Source organism: Balaenoptera borealis (genome assembly GCF_965194805.1).
Source record: "Balaenoptera borealis genome assembly, chromosome: 1".
In the NCBI taxonomy this organism is placed as follows: Eukaryota; Metazoa; Chordata; class Mammalia; order Artiodactyla; family Balaenopteridae; genus Balaenoptera; species Balaenoptera borealis.
In genome coordinates, this window is record NC_138860.1 from 158990884 (window position 1) to 159006452 (window position 15569).

Consider the following 15569-nt stretch of genomic DNA (forward strand, 5'->3'; position numbering starts at 1 on the left):
AGCTGCTGTGTGTCTGCTCGCACTCCTGCCCCCTTCCCCAGCCCCAGGCTGCTGCTCTGTGAGTGTTTCCTGCCCACTTCTCTCTCCACCTGCACTGTACACAGAGAACAAAGGGCCTGTATTGGCACCACAACCAGCTGGCCTGATTCCTCGGGAGAAGAAATTTCAGGGCCAGAGAAACCCGCCTGTGCCTAAGGAAGCCCTGAGGGCCCCAGAGGAAAGGAGAAAAAAGGCCACTCCCCACTGCAAATGGGCAGGACCAGAGACCTCTGCCCTGCCTGCAGAGGGAGCACCTGAGAGGGGTGGGGAGGACCCAGCCCTCCCATGGGAATTCATGGCTAGAATCCCCACCTCGGAGCAGAAGCTTCCACAGTGAGACAGCAGTGGAACGGGGACGTTCTCTAGTGGGAGCAGCCAGGAGCTTTGCCCGGTGCTGGGAGCCCAGACACTGGACTTCCAAACCAGTCCAGATGCTCATTCCCAACCCTCACCCCTTCCTGGGAGATGGTCACAGCAGGTTTGGTACAATCCGCTGGGTTCCCACAACCCCTCCTCCCCACTGGCTGGGCTCTGAGCTGGGAGAAGGGGCTTCCTCTAGGAAGGGAGATGGGCCAGGAGGAAGGTGGAGGTGCAGAAGATGAGGCTGGGGATGGGACAGTCATCTCCCCTGACAGCCCAGGCCTTGAGGGCAGGGCTTCTCTGCTTGGCCCAGCCGACAGGGCCCTGAGGCAGGCCAGTGGGAGGAAGCCAGCTACTGCTGGGTGGAGCTGGCTCCTCATAAGGAGAGGGAGAGCTGTCCCGGGCTCAGCACGAGCTGCAGGGCCATGGTCAAGATGAGAGGTAAGTGGGGTCCCTTCTCTGGGTTTGAGAGGGAAGTACCTGAGGAAGGAGGTGTTGGACAGTGAAACAAGGAGGGGAGCTAGACTGGGGAGTGGGGATGGGCCAGGGGGTCAAGATGGGTCCAAGGGGGGAGTCTGGGCATAGGGCCAGGCCAGGGGAAGGGAGGTGGGGACTGAGACGGGACAGGAGCTAGGTCAGGGGCTATGGATACGTCCAGATGTTGAAAGTGAGTTGAGAGGATGGATACAGGTCTGGAGAATGAGTCTAGGGGTTGGGCCCACTCAAGGGGAAGGTTATGGCACTGAGACGGAATGGTGGTAGCTCAGGGAGATGGGAAAACTTGTCAGGGGTGGAGAATGGATTAGGGAGGTTGAAGTAGGCCTGGTGGGGGCTGTGGGGAGGCTCAACTGGCTGTTGCCTGAGGCATGGTTACCCCTCTCCTCTTTTCTGAGGGGTCACCCCTGCAGAAGGCTCTTCTGGCATTGGGAAAGGCCTGCCCTGGGAACCAGCTGGGTCCCTGCCCTTCCTCAGCGGATGGTCCCTGAAGGTCCCTTTTCTTCTTAGAGCTTCGGTTGTCCTGCCCGTACAAAGACTGGACTAAGGGGGTTCTCACCTGCCAAAAAACCTAGGGCTAGTGCAAGAGGGCTCAGTGTGTCACAGCTCCTGGCTCTTCCCCTTTAGAGCAGGTGACACCAAGGAAACCACACAGCCTCTCTTTCAGAGTTTCAGACTCTTAGGTGAATTTCTCTGTACATAAGAACGGTTCATTGTAGTAGTCACTCTGGACTTATTGCATGTTATATATAAACTATGGTTTCCAGTCTTGACTGCACATTAGAAAACATGGAGGGTTTTGGAAAAATACTGTGAGGCTGGAGAAGAACAACAGGATTGTTAAGTTCCCGTGGGGCACTATTAGTCACTGAGAAACTGGGCACCACTTCCCCACTCCCCTTCCCCAAAGAGAACTGTGTTACACACACACACATACATCCTCTCACAAATGCACACATCCCCAAAGAATGTGTGCTCCGCCACCTAACCTCATGCACAAATGCACACACAGAATCAAACACAAGACGCAAGCAACCGAATTCTCTCTCAAACTCAAGCAAATGCATACCTATCATCCTCTCTCCTCCAAACGCAGGCCAACACACACCCATTTCTACAATCCCTCTCGCTTTTCTGTAGAGATTCATCCACACATTTACTCAGGTGCCTACACTGTCCCACAAACACATCCCCTTCACATAAAATCACAGACATCCCACGGTTATACAGGGCAATAATCACAAACTCACAATCACAGCACCTTTATCATGGACAAGCTCACACACACACACTCACCAACAGAAGCAGGCGAATTTACACTCCAATACGAAGCTACATACACTTTTGTGTTTCTAGTCACGTGCACCCATGTGAACTTGTAGTCCATGTTCACAATCACACAACTAACACCAGCACGTTCACACAAACATTCATACCCCATACAACACAGACACAGACACAATCACAAACACACATTTACAACCACACATTCGACAGACACTGCCTGATCTTTTTTTTTTTTAACATCTTTTTTTTTTTTTTTTTTTTTTTTAATATATTACTTTATTTATTTATTTATTTTTATTTTATGGCTGTGTTGGGTCTTCGTTTCTGTGCAAGGGTTTTCTCTAGTTGCGGCAAGTGGGGGCCACTCTTCATCGCGGTGCGCGGACCTCTCACCATCGTGGCCTCTCTTGTTGCGGAGCACAGGCTCCAGACGCGCAGGCTCAGCAATTGTGGCTCACGGGCCTAGTTGCTCCGCGGCATGTGGGATCTTCCCAGACCAGGGCTCAAACCCGTGTCCCCTGCATTGGCAGGCAGATTTCCAACCACTGCGCCATCAGGGAAGCCCCTTAACATCTTTATTGGAGTATAATTGCTTTACAACGGTGTGTCAGTTTCTGCTTTATAACAAAGTGAATCAGTTATACATATACATATGTCCCCATATCTCCTCCCTCTTGCGTCTCCCTCCCACCCTCCCTATCCCACCCCTCTAGGTGGTCACAAAGCACCGAGCTGATCTCCCTGTGCTATGCGGCTGCTTCCCACTAGCTATCTATTTTACGTTTGGTGACACTGCCTGATCTTACCACTCCCACTCATCCACACAGCCAAGCTCACTCTGGGTAGGGCGGAGTACAGAGCCCCAGAAAGGCAGCCCCCATTCCTCTCTCTGCCCCAGGAATCCTGATCTTGGGGCTCTTGTTGGCTACTCCCAGCTGCCTTGGCTACTATGAGGACTTGGTCAAGTGCTTCCAGGACCCCGAATACGAGTCTATCCTGGTCACAGCCCAGGAGGGCCTCCACACCTCCCCGCTGCCCAAGCGTGTGGTGGTAGTGGGAGCTGGCATGTCAGGGCTAACGGCAGCCAAGGCCCTGCAGGACTCAGGCCACCAGGTGAGCAGGCCTTGGAGGGGCCTCAATCATTCACCTCCAGTTTGCTTCGTTGTGTGGAAAAAGAAAAGGAGTGGGGTTACAGCCAACACTTTGACAACTATGCATAACCCACCAGGTCTCTCAGACCTTAGGTATTGTTCCTCAAAAATCTGGGTTCTCCTGAGACTTAACTGTAACTTGTGCTTTTTTGGAAATAAAAGTAGAGAGAGGCTATGCTAACCAGAAGGGACCAAGAGGCGTTCGGACCCCTGTAACCCTGGAGCTCTTCTGCCTCACTTACGTTACTCAGGACCCTCTGGGAGGAACCCCCCCTCTGCCCAGTTTGGTTATCCTGCACATTCAGGGACCTACTGCCGGGAATTCCAGAGTAGAGCCTGTGGCCCGTGGGGGTGGGAGTAGAGGGTGGGAGAAGGGAGAGCATGACCCTGGGAATGACAGCAGCCTCTCTGAACACCAGGTAACTATCCTGGAAGCCAGCGACCATATCGGGGGTCGAGTGATCACATTCAGGAATGAGAAAGAAGGCTGGTACTGTGAGCTGGGGCCCATGCGAATCCCAGAGTCCCACAGGTAAGTCTCAGGAAAGGGGTGGAGCAAAAGGCAAGGAGGAAGAATTAGGAGGAGGAAACACAGCCCTGCTGCCATCGTGTCAGAGCCCTTTCAGATTCACTGTCTCATGTGATTCAATCCTGCAAGTCAGGACTACCACTGATCCCCCACTTGACAGAGATGATCGAGGCTCAGAGCCCAGGGTCATACAGAAAGTGGTAGATCCCAGACTAATAATGACAATAGTTACCATTAACTCATCAAATTGTTCTCTTTAAATATGGGCAGTTACTTACATGTCAATTATACTACTTTAAGCTATAAAATAATTAATAATAATAACAGCTGCCATTCAGTGAACACTTACTGTGTGCCCCACCCTGTGCTAAGTGCTATATGTGTATTATTTCATTTGATCCTCGCAACTCTATAATTTAATACTTTTATTTTTCCTATTTACAAATCAAGAAACTGGGCTCAGAGATACTAAGTGACTCACCCAAGGTTCTCCTAGGAGAAAGTGACAAAGCTGTGCAAAATCAAGGAGGCACCTGGCACCAAAATATATGCTCAATCCCTAAATCAGAACTCACTCCTGGAAGAGAACCCAGCCCCTGGTTCTGGGGCTTCCAAGACAAAAAAGATCCCTCACCTGGTGTCCTACATACCTCCAAAAATATGGCTTCTTTTTGGCCTTAAGTGGAAATTGAACCAGAGATTTCCCTCCAAACACCATCAAAAACAAAAACAAAATTTAACAGTATCAGCCCAAAGTAGGAGTCTTTAGATATGGCCTCAAACTTACTTAGAATTTGAATTTCAAACACTGTCTGAAACAAAATGTCTCTGTCTCTGTATCTGAGTTCTATATGTTCGACTTCCTTAAGGGCCTTCATTCAGTGATGGGTGAACTCCCTACTCCCTGTCTCCCTCAGGGCAAAAACAGGAGGAAAAGAAGTAATGCTAGAGTAAGAGGAGGCAAGGTTAGAGGTGAGGAAGCAGTTAGTCTGAGCTCCTTGGGCACGTGAAGAAACTGGTTTTCCTGGAAATGGTTTCTATTGTGAGGTCAGCAGGAACGAGGTGCCATTGGGATGGGTGCCATGTTATGCCTGTATCTGTTCCAGGTTGGTCCACACCTATGTCAGGAAGCTGGGCCTGAGGCTAAACAAGTTCTTCCAGTACGATGGCAACACCTGGTACCTCATCAACAGAAAACGCTATCGTACTAGGGAGGTGAAGGCCAACCCAGAGCTCCTAGGCTATTCCATGAACCCAAGAGAAAAGGGCAAGAGTGCTATGAATCTCTTCTACCAGTCCATTGCCAAGGTGATTCCTGTCTCCCCCCTCCCCCCCCCTTCCAGGGTTAGGAAAAAAACAGGGTCTGGCCAAAGGTCACCTAGCAAGTTAGTAGGTGGACCCAGGTCACCTGACTCCTACCTGGTACTCTTATGATTGGTCTGCCTTCCTTCTAACACCCCCTAAGAACGCTAGTGTCCCAGCCCCATCTCTTCTGTCCCTGTGGTCCAATGGCCCATTGCTTGATTAGGCAGTGGAAGGAAAAGGAATCACCAGGTAATCCAATCCTTAGTAATGAATCAATCCTCCTAGATTGCAGTGAATGTCTTCACCTTAAATTTTAGTCTCCAAAGGTCTTTAAATGAAGGAGAGATTTGGAAGTTAAGAGACAATTTAGGAGGTCCTGGAAGCTCCCATCCCCTGGTCCTTCCATCCGCTCCCTCTTTGTCCCCACCCTCTTCAAAGGAACATCCAGAGAACCCAGGAGTCCTGCCTCTGGCTCTATGACTTTAATCCAAAGCTGCTCCCCCTTCCTCTCCTCTGCAGCTCAGAATAAGTCTGAAAAAATTCAACTGCAGCCACCTGATGTCCTATTATGATTCTTACTCCACCAAGGTGAGTGAGGCAACGAAGTCCCAGGATAGGGATGGAAGGGGGTCTGTGCTCAGCCTAGACCCCTGGGGTTGTCCCCTGCATCCCAGGACCCTCTCCTCCCAATGCCCACAGCTTCACCTCCCTAGAGTCCAGTCCCCCCTCCCCCGCCCAACCTTGCCTACCCCAGGCCCCTGCTGAGGCCCCTTCCTACACACTGGGCCCTCTATCTGGTGCTTCCACCTCCCCACAGGCTTACCTGCTGAAGAAAGGGATGCTGAGCCGAGGAGCAGTAAAGATGATCGGGGATGTGATGAATGAGGATGCTGGATACTATAAGTCCCTCCTGGAGGCCCTTCGGACTGACATGGTCTTCACAAGTAATAAGTAAGGCTGATCTGGACCAGGACTCTAGTCGGCCTCTTCCTCCAATACTCAGAGCAGAGAAAGGGAACTTTGACTGTTGAGTAGTTACTGTGTGCCCGGTGCTGCGCTAAGCACTTTCCAAGGGTTATCACATTTAACGCTATGATCACCTGGAAGGTAGGCACTATAATTCAGAGCCATTTTACCAGTGAGGATGCTGAAGCTCAGGGAAGTTATGTAACTTACTTAAGTTCACACCACTTGGGCAAGGGCTGGAGCCAGAATCCAAACGCAGGTCTGTAGGACTCCCCCTGGGACGCAAAACTGCATGGTGGACTTTGGAGCTAGACTGCGCATGTCATCGTGGGAAAGTGCCTTTTTTCTGGTGTTCCTCTTCCAAGCTATAAACGTAAACAATAATCCCTCCCTCACAAAGACTAGTTAAGGTGAGGTATATGAAGTAACCAGCTCAGGCTGCAGGAGGCTAGTTTCCTCCCTTTTCACACTGGGATCGCTGCTGGCCACTCAGCAAACCGACCTTGCACCTCCTACACTCACCCTCTCCCCTCTCTTCACCCCTACAGCTTTTCAGAGATCACCGGGGGCTTTGACCAGCTCCCCAAAGCCCTCAACGCCAGCTTGAAGCCTGGCACCATCCTTCTGGGCTCCAAGGTAGAGACGGTAGTGAGGGATGGGCCTGAGGTCCGGATTTCCTACCGGGTGGGCGAACCCAACTCGACGCTGCCCACCCTCACCGCGGACTTTGTCATCATCTCCGCCTCGGCCAAGGCCACGCGCCTCATCACCTTTGAGCCCCCGCTCTCCCGGGAAAAGATGGATGCGCTCCGCTCGGTGCATTATACCAGTGCCAGCAAGGTAGTTCTGGCCTGCAACGAGTCCTTCTGGGAGCGGGATGGCATCCGGGGTGGGGTTTCCATCACCGACCGGCCCTCGCGCTACATCTACTACCCCAGCCATAGCTTCCCCAGCGGCAAGGGGGTCCTGCTGGCCTCCTACACCGTGGACGACGATTCCCTCTTCTTCATACCCATGAAGAACGACCAGGTGGTGGATATCGTCCTGGAGGACCTGGCGGCCGTGCACCAGATCCCCAAGGAGGAGCTGCGGCGCATGTGCCCCTCCTCTGTGATCAAGCACTGGTCTCTGGACCCCCTCATCATGGGCGCCTTCACTGAGTTCACACCCTACCAATTTGTGGACTATTCGCGGCAGCTTTTCCAGCCAGAGGGCCGCATCCACTTTGCTGGCGAGCACACCTGCCTGCCCCACGCCTGGATAGACACTGCCATCAAGTCTGGCCTCCGAGCAGCCAGGAACATTCAGGCTGCCGTGGACAAAGAGGCCACGGGGAGACAGAAGACCTTCACCAACACCCAGAACCATTTCTAACCCTAAGAGAAATCCCTGAGGGGATCTGGAAGGAAGCAGGCTGCAAGGTGGGAGTTGGAGGCAGAGACCCTGGAGAGATGCCGCCATTAGTCCCCATGCCCACAAAGAGCCCGAAAATACCAGAGAACCCAGCTGGCAAGTCCACCCCCTTTCCGGCTTCTCACTCCTGCCAGCCCTTGAGAAGGATCCGCAGAGTCAGGGTAATTGGAGGGAGAAGGAAAAAACCAAGGATGGACTGTGCTAGAATCAGCCTTTAGCTTGCATAATAGTAACAAGCAAAAAAGAGAGTTTTCAACAACACTCAAATTTCTGTCATCTACAGCTAGAAGCCCCTAAAGGAACAGACAAACCCAAACCAGAGCAATGTTAAACCACAGACTGGCCACATGAACCCACAGCACAGCAAACCCCAACACTGCGTGCTTGAGCCAGGGGCCTCACATCTTGGCCCAGCTGGAGTCGAGGCGGATGGGAGAGATAAGTTCTTTTTTGCCCTTTTTTGAGCCTGCAAGAGCAGGACTTGGCTTCCTAGATATCTCCTGGCCCATGGACTTTTCCTCTCTACCCTGACCTCTTCATCACCAACCAGAACTCACCGCCCTGCCCCTGCCTGTCCAGTCCACACATCTCCCTGGGAGGACACCAAGCTCATTCTACATGCCCCCTCCCCACTCTGTTCCACACTAACACCTGCCCTGTCCTTGCACGCCCAACTGAAATTATTTCCTCTCCCCAAATCCTTCCTTAATGGCCACACTCAGACCCCAGGGGTCTCTTTCCTTTGAACCACAACCGTTCCTACCTAGAGTCCCAAACATTTGAACTGTGGATCTTCTTGTGCTGTTATATGTTACTTATCCAAGTAGACAAAAGGAAGAAGTAAATAAAGTGGTAAACCCTGTCGCTGGAGAACATTCCTACCAGGAAGACTCTGGAGACCAGCATGATGAAACATGTAGTGTTATATCCTGAGACTGGCATATTTATAGGAGGAAGGGATAGAAAGAGGAAACATTTTCTTACTGCATTTGGTTTATTGTTAGAACCCCAGCCTACTTAATTTTGGTTTTCTTCGCACCCCCATGTTAGTCAGGACTTTTTCCATTTCAGGTGCTGGAAATCAAACTCAAACTACCTTCAGGGAAAAGGAAATGTTTTGGCTCACATATCTGAAAAGTCCAGGGTGAAGCGCACTTCACTCAGACTGATTGGGTTCAGGAATTGATAAGTCATCATTAAAGTTCTCTCTCTTTCTACCTCTTGACACTGTTTTCCTAAATTAGCTTCTGTATTGAGTTGAATGATGTCCCCCAAAGTTCATATCCATCCAAAACCTGTGAAGGTGACTTTATTTGGAAATAGAGTCTTTGCAGATGTAATCAAGTTAAGATGAGGTCATATTGGATTAGGGTGGGCCAGGAGGAGAAATGGAACAGACTCTGCCTCAGAGCCCCCAGAAGGAGTCAGATCTGCTGACGCTTTGATTTTTGAACTTCTAGCCTCCAGTACTGTGAGAAAATAAATTTCTGCTCTTTTAAGCCATCTAATTTTATAGTAATTTGTTACAGCAACCCTAGGAAACTGTACACATGGTGAACCCCCTAGAGCCCGGCTTCATCAAGGGAGAAGTCACTTTCCAAATTGTCTCCTGGTCTGTTATATTTGGTAACCCCATTAGTGTCATGGCAAAGGCCATGCCTTCTTGAGGCTCTCAGAAGAGAGGAGGAATCCTGACCAAGCGGAGTCCAGGCAGAGAACGTAGCAGAAGATGGGACTGGGGGAGAGCAAGGTCCCATAGGAAGAGCTCATCATGAACCCCCTTGGCTAAGAGGAGGACCCTGAAGAAACAAATCAGGGAGGAGCACAGGGAAGAACAGGGAAGCAAAGAGCTCTTTGCTGGCCTCTGCCCATTGGATATAAAAATGAGGCCCCAGGGCCATGGAGTCAGCTGTGCAGAGAGGATGAAGTAGGCTGAGGGGGAATGAAGGGTGGAAGTCAGACTCAACCTGTGGTTTGGAGATAAATGACTCACAGCATTTGGATGGGAGTATTAGGCAGAAGATGAAAAGGTTCAGAGATACCTTTTTATTGGAGAGCTGCCACACAAGGTTCTTAATTACAAAAACCAGAAACCAAATCTGAGTGATTTAAGTCAAAGAGGAGAGGAGGAATATCAAGAAGCTCCCAAAATTGACAGGAAGGGAAGTGGGCAGATGCCAAAGGAGACTTGTGGCCTGAGCCACAGCCAAGCTCCTGCCATAGGAGCAGCCTGATAGATGGCCATTGCATGCTGGTGTGGCCACTGGGACCACCACCACTGGGCACACTCCTACTGCTGCCAGAACTAGTTCTCAACTGTCCACTGCTTTTTCATTTCCGCTATATTCAAAATCCCAGATGGGAGCATCCAACTGGCTGAGCCTAGGTCAGTGCCCACTCCCTGGCTGCAGCGTCAGGGAAAGCAAGTAATGAACAATACTCTAGACTTTGAAGTGGGAGGTGAACTGTTGCCTTCCATCAGACTTTACTGTGGTGGCTTCCCCAGGCACAGGAAGCAGGTATTGATGCTGGCAACCATAAGGCAAAGTCAAGGTAAGTCCCAAAGAGAAGGACAGGACACAGACCACCTCTGCCACATGAGCCACTGAACCTCTCTGAGTCTCAGTTCCTCAGCTGGACAATCAGGATAACACCCCACCCCTCCTTCATGGCTGAAAGGATTAGAGATCCTGTACAAAGGGCACCTAAAGATTATACGTGCATAAAGCATGGAGGAAGTCTTTGCCCCCCGCTGCTCTGAGAGATGAATTATTTGCAGGTTAAGGATGAGGACACCAAAGCTCAGTGGGATCAAGTGACTTGCTGAAGCTTTGACAGCCAGGTGTTGGGAGAGAATTCACAGCCAGGGCTGCCTGAGTCAGAAGTCTAGCTCTTTCCACAGCACGATGCTGCTAGTCTAGATGGAGGGAGAAATGACTGGCCTGAAAGAGATGGGACAAAATTCAGACCAAGCAAACACTGAGGCAGGAGAGGTGGCAGGAGCTCTGTAAGGGCTGAGATATGCATGGGCAGTGCTGACCACCTGTCTGGGTAACACATTATGCCTATAATGCTACACTCCCTCATTTCCTTTCTACGTGCTTTCTTGAGGGGGGAAAGAAAAGAGTAGAGTTATGGCTCATAAAACCAGCAGCCTCTCTACAGATGGCTACTACAAATTTCAATGAGCAGCCTCTTTTATCTTTCTGCATCAAAATCTGGGAACACTCACAGAAGGGTGAGTGCATAGAACAGCCATATGTAACATATGCCTTAACAAAAGCAACAGTTGAGAATGACTCCAGTAACTCTCAAGAGGTAAAAGCATGCCCCATTCCGCCCCAAAATGTACCACCCACACAAGCCACTTAGAGGTAGACCTCTGGGAATACCAAGCTGAAGCTTACTCTAAGAGCATGGAGAATCTTGAGCAAAGTCTCCCTTGGAATCCCTGGGCATGACATCTTCTCTTCCTGCCCCCAGGGATCTTCTTAGAACCCAGTGAGTACATCAAGGGCCAGGTGCCAGAGCTCCAGATTAAGAAGCAAGGCTAGAACTTGGAGTTGGGCCCTTTTGGATGCTAAGAACCCACTAACAGGCCCCAGGAAAAAGGGTGAGGAAGGAGGGGTGGAGAAGGAAGAGGAAGGGGACCCTGCCAGGAACAGAAACTCAGCCCCTCTTTGCCTTCCTTTTCCAAGCATTTTATATTCATCATTGATTGTTAGTCTTCCTGCTTGACAGACAAGGAATTGAGGCTCTGCGAGTGAGATCAACCCAGCATGCAAGTGTAAGCACCCAGACTAGATGGTAATAATAATAGCCATCATTATTGGGTCTTACTGCAAGTATTGTGGTAGAACCATACATTCATTTTCTAACTGAATTTTCTAACTGAATCTCCACCCCACCCCCCAAAAAGCCAACCTCTATGAAATAGACACAATCATCACCTTCATTTTACAAATGAAGGAATTGAGAACTAGAAAGCTTCTTTTGCTCTAAGTAACATAAACAGGATTCTCTATCTGATGCCCTGCATGTATTCACAAATTTAAATTTTTAGTCTAACATGTAAATTACATCAAAATATCTCCCAGATCCCCTGCAGTAAAAAGTGAGTTATTCCAAACCAGAGCCAGACATAGTATTATGTTTTAATCCACTTAAACCAAAAGAATCAGAATGCTGCTTCTTCCTTGAGTCTCTGGTTGTCTGAAGGGCTTCCATTCAAAACCAGGGACATGACCCCTGCCTGTCTCTCCAAGGCTAGAAAAGAAGGAAATAAACTTTCTGGTGATACTCCAAGGAAATACAAATTAAACTTCAGGAAGCACTTTCAACCATGCTCCTGGGAAGACTGGGAAATTGTTTTCTTTCAAAATGGTCCGGTCTTGGAGCCCCATGAGCATGGGGGTAGAGGAGTGAGAGTCAGCCACTGTGCTCTAGGCTGTTGTGCACCTGGCAGGTAGCTGGAACTGAAGCTTCGCAATCTCATCCAGTGCAATGGAAATGCTGATTCCTCAATGTATGGCAGCACTAGAGTAAGATATTGAGACTAATGCTGAGTTCCTGAGCTACTCAAAAGAAGAGGACAATTCAACAGGAGAGTTCTGACCTAATAGCCCATCACCACCAGTGTGCCACACTCCACCCCAACAGGAAGGCAGGGAGCGTTTGTGGACTGAATGTGTGCTTAAAGATCATGAAGCCAGGCCACATTTTTGAAACACAGAAACTGAAAAACCCAAAGGAGTTAAAAACATAATCAAGAAAAAGAGACTATCAAAAACTTGCCAGTCTGATTTGAAAAATAACTGAAGAGAATTTTAGAAGTGAAAAACATAAATAAAATTAGAAACACAGGGATAGATTTAATAGAAGGTTAGACTTAATTGAAAAGATAATTAGCAAACTGGAAGAAAGAGCTGAAGAAATTTGTCTCTATTTAGAGACAAATTACTTAGAAACAAAGAGATGAGAAATATGAAAAAGAACTTAACAGCCATGTAGGATAAAGGGAGAACATTCAATATAAATTTAATCTGATATAGCAGGAGAGAATAGATAGAATGAGAGAATGGCAATATTGAAGAAATAATAACTGAGAATTTTCCAGAATTGATGAAATACATAAAACAAATGAAGGAAGTCCAACAAATTCCCAAGCTGGATAGGTAAAAAGAAATGTATACCTGGACACATCATGGTCAAACTGGCTGAATACAAAAGACAAACATAAGATGCCAAAAGCAGCCAAAAAAGAGAGATTACCTATGAAGGACTGCTGATTAAATTGATGGCTGGCTTCTCAATAGCAACACAGACCAGAATACGTTGGAATACCACCTCAAAGTGCTTAGAGAAAATAACCAACAGCCTAGAGCTCTAAAACCAGCAAAAATATCTTTCAGTAATAAAGATGAAACAAGACATTTCTAGGTAACAAAAACTGATGGGTTTTACCATGAACAGAACCTCACTAAAGGATCTTCCACAGAGTGTACTTCAGGAAGAATAATTCCAGAGGAAAATTCTAAATGGGAAAAAGAATAGTGAGCAAATAATTTTGTAAGCATGTGTAAAACAATAATAACTGTGGCCACTTTTTAGTGTTAAAAGTTTTTACGATAGAACCAAAATCCTGGACAAGAATAACCTATAAGTCAGGAGGAAGGTGATTGGAGATAAAATATACTGTATCCTCTAAAAGAAATAACACAGTACAGCCCATACCAAGATAAAGGTTTAGCAAAGTTACTGACCTTCAAAGATTTAAAAATCTGCAACAAATTACCTACAGATACTATTATCCCCTTTGTTAGTAACAAGTCCCTCTGCTGTTTAAATGGCAATGTGCCCAGCTAAAAATCCACATTTCCCAGCCTCTTTTGGAGATAAGCATGGCCAATGAAATATAAACAAAGCTTTTGAATAAAACTTCTAGAAAAGCTCCTTAAAGGAAGCTGGCTCAGCTGAAGTGGTTCCCTTTCTGGCCCTTACTCTTTCCTTTCTTCTTACCTACACCTCAGATGAGATTGCTAGAGCTGCAGCAACCATTTTGTGACCATAAGCTGGCTTCCAACTCAAAATATCAGAAAAAGAATGCGAGAGTAAACATAAGAAAAACAGAAGTAAGGATTTAATAAAGATATTACTTAGAAAGTAAAACATTAGCATTAATAAATGCAAGAGCTTTTTAAAATAACAAATATAAATAGATAAGTTATTAGCTAACCTACTCAAGGAAAAAAATAGAAGAAAACACAAATGTCTAATATAAAAAATGAGAATGAGGAAATAACTAGTACAGAGTAACAACAACAACAACAAAAATCGTACTTAGACTGCTTTTCCCAGCTACATGCAAGTAAATTTCATACCTGGATGTAATAGAGTATTTTCTCAGAAAATGAAAGTTAACAAAACTGATCTTAGAAGACATAGGAAAGTTTAAACAGACCAATCATAATAATGAAAATAAAGTTGTCAAAGGCCCAACTCTCCCTCAAAAAGCAACAAACCCTGATGATCTCACAGGGTTCTATCAAACGTTTAAGAAACAAATAATTCCAGTGCTGTGTAAACTGTACCACACTGGAGAGGAAAAATAAACAATAATAGGACTTTAAAAAGGGTAATAACTACAGATATAATTGAAGTTTTTAAAATATCATAAGAGATTTTTTGAATAACTTTATAAGAGGCAGGATCCCTGCCTCCTGTAACCTGGGCTCTGATGACTGCGATGCTGACACAGACAGATTTCCCGGAGAACAGCCTCGCTCAGCCAAGGACAAGAGAGCCTTTCAGAGATTTATGAATAACTTTATACCAATAAATTTGAAAATGGGTAATTTTCAAATTGATGAAAAAGATAATTTCATATAAAAATATAATTTAGGTGAAACTGGCAATTTCATATAAGAATATAATTTACCAAAACTGAATTAAGAGAATTTTAAATACCTGCATTGATCTACAACCTTTAAATACATAGGATTAATAGTTTATAATAACTCATGCCTCCCTCAAAAAAAAAAAAAAAAACCCCTGGAAGTTTTAAAGCTAAATTCTGCCAAATGTTCAAGTGACATACAGTCCTAATTTTATACAAAGTGTTCCAAATAATAGGAGAAAAAAGGGGAATGCTCTCAAATTCATTTTAGATGACCAGTCTAATTTGATACCAAACCCAGAAAAAGAAAGTTTAAGAAAAAAAAGCTATGGACCGATCTCACTTATGAACACAGATGTAAATGTTTGATATATTAGCAAACCGTATCCCATGTATACAAGATACACCCACACATACACACACACACACACACACACACACACACACACACACACACACACACATATATTAAAGGAAACTTTCTTAACCCAATAAAGGGTATCTCCTAAAAGCCTATAGTAAACATCGAACTTCATGGTGAAATATTTGATATAAACCTCCCCCAAATCAGGGATAAGACAAAGATGTCCACAATGACCACCTCTCCTCAAACTGTTCTGGTTACCTAGTTATGCAATATGATAAGAAAAATAAATATAAAGTATAAGAATTGGTAAGGATGAAACAAAACTGCTAGCATCCACAAATAATATCACTGCCTATATTGATATTAAATCATTGTCTACAAACCCTGAGAATAAATTAAAATTATGATGTAAATTTATATAAGAGTTCAGCAATTTTGTGAAAGAGCAAAAAGACTAAAAAGAATTTTAAAAACTTTTAAAGCTATTAAGATTTATTAAAAATGTAAGGTGATTAAGACTGTGGTATTAGACCAATAAAACATAATAAAGAGCCAGAAACAGATGTGCACATATGGAATATTAATATGACAAAAGTACGCATTGCAAGTCAAAGTAGGAAAAGATGATCAGTTCAATATTTGACTTTAGGACAATTCATTACCCATATGAAAAAATGGATTCCTATATATCACCCATAAACATGGATCAATTTCAGATATATTAATGTGAAAACAAAACTTTAAAAATTTTGGAAGAAATTA

General features: G+C 46.3%; 1 protein-coding gene across 1 annotated transcript; it reads left to right on the forward strand.

Moving 5' to 3' along the window:
• Positions 1 to 606: 606 nt before the first annotated feature.
• On the forward strand, positions 607 to 14878 carry LOC309620690 (L-amino-acid oxidase-like; the record flags this gene model as incomplete). Its single annotated transcript, XM_082377548.1, is given in 8 exon segments — positions 607 to 783; positions 786 to 840; positions 3080 to 3294; positions 3752 to 3864; positions 4968 to 5169; positions 5686 to 5754; positions 5984 to 6117; positions 6681 to 14878. Coding segments are annotated over 8 exon segments (1791 nt in total). The 3' UTR covers positions 7507 to 14878.
• Positions 14879 to 15569: the final 691 nt, after the last annotated feature.